The sequence below is a fragment of the Anguilla rostrata genome, chromosome 9 (assembly GCF_018555375.3).
Source record: "Anguilla rostrata isolate EN2019 chromosome 9, ASM1855537v3, whole genome shotgun sequence".
Classification (NCBI taxonomy): domain Eukaryota; kingdom Metazoa; phylum Chordata; class Actinopteri; order Anguilliformes; family Anguillidae; genus Anguilla; species Anguilla rostrata.
This window is the reverse complement of record NC_057941.1, coordinates 23567309-23571338: the sequence shown is the minus strand read 5'-3', so window position 1 is coordinate 23571338 and position 4030 is coordinate 23567309. Positions and strand designations below refer to the sequence as shown.

The window sequence follows — 4030 nt, the reverse complement described above, 5'->3', positions numbered from 1 at the left end:
TGATTATATTATTATTACTGAATATACAATTGTTTAATTGCTGCAACTTAATCTAACGTCCTAAATGTTTTGAATAAAATAAATAAATTGTCTCAAGCTCCTTTGAAAAATAGTCATGTTTTCAAAATGGGCTAATAAAGAAACCTTACTATTGTTGGACTCAAACTGGCCTACCTTTATGTTCTTCACTCAGCAGGGCGCCGATGCCGCTGCAATGAAGCCGTGAAGCTCAGCACGTTCTCATGTAAGCAGAAAAATCCTTATTCATAATACTTCCACACACTCTGTGGGGCTCTTACAAGGTAAGCCAAGCCACAATGGAAATGATATGGCCCAGACCGATCACACCGTCCGTGAATAATGATGGACAAGAAAACCGGAAAGTTCAGCCTGCTTATAGGCTAGTGATAAAATGAAATAGTGTCTTGAGAACTAATTATTTGTTTGGCTCCAGCTGAGTTGTATCGCAATATTTGGAACTGGCTTCATTTATCGTGAAACTCGGGAGTTTCATAAATATTCACCGTTTCTACTAAACGCACACATGATGATAATGGTCTAATAAGTCGTTAATAGTAAGCGGTGCGTTGACAATAATGCGTAGCTCATGGTGGTTATAGTAGGGGTAAGGGGTGAAACTCGGAACGGTCAATAGCCTACTGAGTGACATTTCAATAGTCACGATTCAGAGTAGGCTATGTCGTTAAGTGTAAATTCAAGTCAAGCAGAGTTTATTAGAATCCAACAGGGATCAAATGCTGGCTACTCCAGCAGAGTTGATTCGACACAGTTTTTTATTGTGTCTATGTTCCGATGACCAAAGCTTTATTTCAAGTAGGCTAGCTGTGGGCGAGTACAACTTGGCGCGAAGTGTAAACTTGAACCCTTACAATAGGCTGCTGCTTTACGGATATTAATAGGCCTAGTTACCGCGAGTATTAATTATTTTATTTATTTTTTCGATTTGGCTCAAGACGATATTGTTTGTCACGAAACTGATTCAGATTCTAATAGAGGTAGGCTAATATTACAAACCGTTTACGTTAGGCTAATTGAATTCACTTTGGCTGCAAGGAAACACGTTTGCATGAGACCCTTTTAAATTGTTGCATCTTGTGCATGCTGATTTTGTTTTGCTTCGGTCGATCTAAACATTTAATTGGTAATGACGTTAAGTCCCTGTCAAGTGCAGTCTTATTGAACTTTGTATTTGTTTGATATTTCATTTAATGCAGACATCACACGACGAAGGAGTATACAACCGATAAACAATTTAACTACATAAAACCCCTCGGAAGTGCTAAAATAAGATATAAAACTTTGATATAAAAATCAAATTATGTGGTGGAATGTGAGGCGGCATTTGCTTTTTGTTAATTGTTTTATCAATGTATAAATACACAATAAAAATAATTTACAGATTGTCTTTACAATATTTTCGGCTTCCTTACTCGCAAAAATATGAACAAAAAACACATTGTCTGAAAAAAGATATTTGCCAGGGTAAATATTTGAGTATAGCCTATAATAATAATAATAATAATAATAATACAAGTAGATGAAAAAAGTACAATTAGGCTATTATCACTTCATGGTATCTTACACCTCCCATATTTCGATGATCAGTAAACTGCTCCTGTACATTTGACTCATGAAACACGGTTGTGTTCTGTAAGCAAACCAGCACATAGTATTAAGTGTCAATGAATGTCCTCGCAAGCTTTTCAATAAATATAATTTTATAATGTTATTACTGATACTTAAAAAATGTTAAATATCTGATTGGTACCACGTACAGCATATGGTTTGTCAATGGGAACATTTGTTTGTAAATATGTCTTTAATTATAATAGATGTTCCGGGGAACAAATATCATCTTCGATATCGACATCATCTTCATTTTCTTCGAGCATATATGAGTCCTGGTTCATTCCTGTTTTAACATCTTCTGAATTTTTTTCACTGCTTTCGTTCTCACTTGTGTTTTCTAGGGATCGATCCAAGTCACTTGGATTTTTCTGGTCGTCTTGGGTTTTCCTTAGCTGTTTTTTATGCTTCATCCTTCTATTTTGAAACCACGTTTTTACCTGTATGACAAAATTTGAATATTTACAAACTAGAATTACATACGAATGTCTGTGAGAAATGGCTTTCAGATAAAGCTATACCTTACCTGTGTTTCTGAGAGACTTAGCGCTGTAGCCAATTCCACTCTTTCTGGAGTAGAGAGGTACCGCTGTATTTCAAATCTCTTTTCCAGCCCTGACAACTGGGAGTCTGAGAACACGGTTCGGGCCTTTCTCCGTCTGCAGTGCTTGCCAGGCAACTCTGGGTGATGCTGAAAGAGTGCCGGCACCTGCATCCCTTAAAAAATAAATAAACCACATTTGCGAGCCTGTATTTTGTGTAATAATAATAATAATAATAATAATAATAATAATAATAATATCTAAGGCTAGCATTAATCATTTCTGAATCGTATCTAAAATGTAGTTTTAAAAATAGGCACAACAGTAATCTTAATTCTGCTTTCAAATGGTGATTATTGTCTAAGACTCGAAGAAGCATTTAAATTTATATATATAGAGAAATAATTGTATATTAATTCAGATGTTTAGTATGAATATTAAGCGTCGTTTATTGCTCGCACAATCAATATTATTTTTTAGCATATGTTTCTATTTTATCATCAAAGACACCAACAGCACTTGCATTTCAGATACTGACATGCAGAATAGGAATACATTCTCCATATTAATATGCGTAGACGTAATAGCACCGTTTTATTTGTTTATATTTGAAAACAATAAATAGCACAATGTCAGTGTGTAATGAAATACTTTTTTTTTTTCAGTGTATCATTTTTCGCATGTAAGGGCTCCATAAGTTATTTCATGACTCAATCCAAATTATTTAGCCCACTTTTCCCAAATAAATACATTAATATAATACAATTAGGCCTATATATATATATATATATATATATATATATATATATATATATATATATATATATATATATATATAAAACAATTCTCTCCACACTGACATCATAATTATGTTGTCGAACTGTCGCGTTCACTTACCGGAGGTGAAGAAATACGGGTGGTGCTCAGGTTTGTGAAGGGGATGGTGAGGGTGAGGCGCCAGTATAGGGGTTGGCATCAGCGGATATCCATATTCCAGAAGAGGCATCCGGGACGCCAGGGAGCCGGAGAAGGGCGAGTGAAACACTTCTCTCAGCGGCTTGGGTTTGTGTAGCAAAATGTCTTCGATGAAGAACGATGTTGACCTTTGGGCTGGCATCTGGGGCACAGGAGATGTGTAGTTTAGATTCATCTCCAATCTCTGCAAAGACCGTGTGAGAACTGAGTCCCGCGAAGGTGGCGTTAATGTTGTTTTCACTTCAACAACCACGAGGTATCAAACAGCGAACCTCCCTCTCCTGAATTTTAGACCCTTAGAATTATAATCTGAGCAGAAACCCGGGAGTGGTACCAGGTGGATTAGTATTTATTGAAGGGGGATGACAGCAACAAATTGTAAAATAGATTTGTGATTAGCCAATAGCACAACGGTGGGGCGGAGGAATGAATTAGTTCTGTATGGATTAATTATACTGACGGCAACAGAGAGGGAGGGTCGCTCACCATGGTGCTGAAATACCCTTCTGGCAGGAGCCAGCCGGGTTGTCGTTCAGCCAGTGTGAGCCTTTAGACAAACTTGCTTTTATACAGCTATAGTTCTTATAGGCCTGCCATACACGCGCCCTTTTATTTCAACGCATGGGTTATGTAAAGTAACAAAAAACTGAATTGCTGCTATAAAGTCTAGCACCACCACCACCACCTTTAAATAATTAGAAACAGCACTAGCAGCGTGTAGCAGCTGAAATAGTCGACAGTAATGTTAAGTCTTAGTAGCAGAAGAGAGTAGGCTAGTTTTGTTATTCATTATATGTCATTATTTGTTATTTTCAGCATTAAACGGCGATGTTAAACTCGAAATCGAAATGATTTCATCTGTAGCC

At 36.7% G+C, this 4030-nt stretch overlaps 1 protein-coding gene across 1 annotated transcript; it reads right to left on the bottom strand.

Annotated features, from left to right (window-relative positions):
- Window positions 1–926: 926 nt before the first annotated feature.
- Window positions 927–3486, bottom strand: bsx (brain-specific homeobox). The gene is made up of 3 exons (XM_064351132.1): window positions 3087–3486; window positions 2174–2364; window positions 927–2087 (listed from the first exon to the last, which is right to left on the bottom strand). The coding sequence occupies exons 1-3, from the start codon at window positions 3337–3339 to the stop codon at window positions 1845–1847; spliced, it is 687 nt and encodes a 228-aa protein (XP_064207202.1). The 5' UTR covers window positions 3340–3486; the 3' UTR covers window positions 927–1844.
- Between the last annotated feature and the right edge of the window lie 544 nt (window positions 3487–4030).

Bases quoted from the DNA above. Each gene is read 5' to 3' on its own strand.
- bsx (XM_064351132.1), bottom strand. From the start codon at position 3,339: ATGAATCTAAACTACACATCTCCTGTGCCCCAGATGCCAGCCCAAAGG. The intron at 2,365-3,086 runs GTAAGTGAACGC...TTATTTTTTAAG, and splicing joins CCCGTATTTCTTCACCTCCG to GGATGCAGGTGCCGGCACTC. The intron at 2,088-2,173 runs GTAAGGTATAGC...TTTGTCATACAG, and splicing joins TAAGTCTCTCAGAAACACAG to GTAAAAACGTGGTTTCAAAA.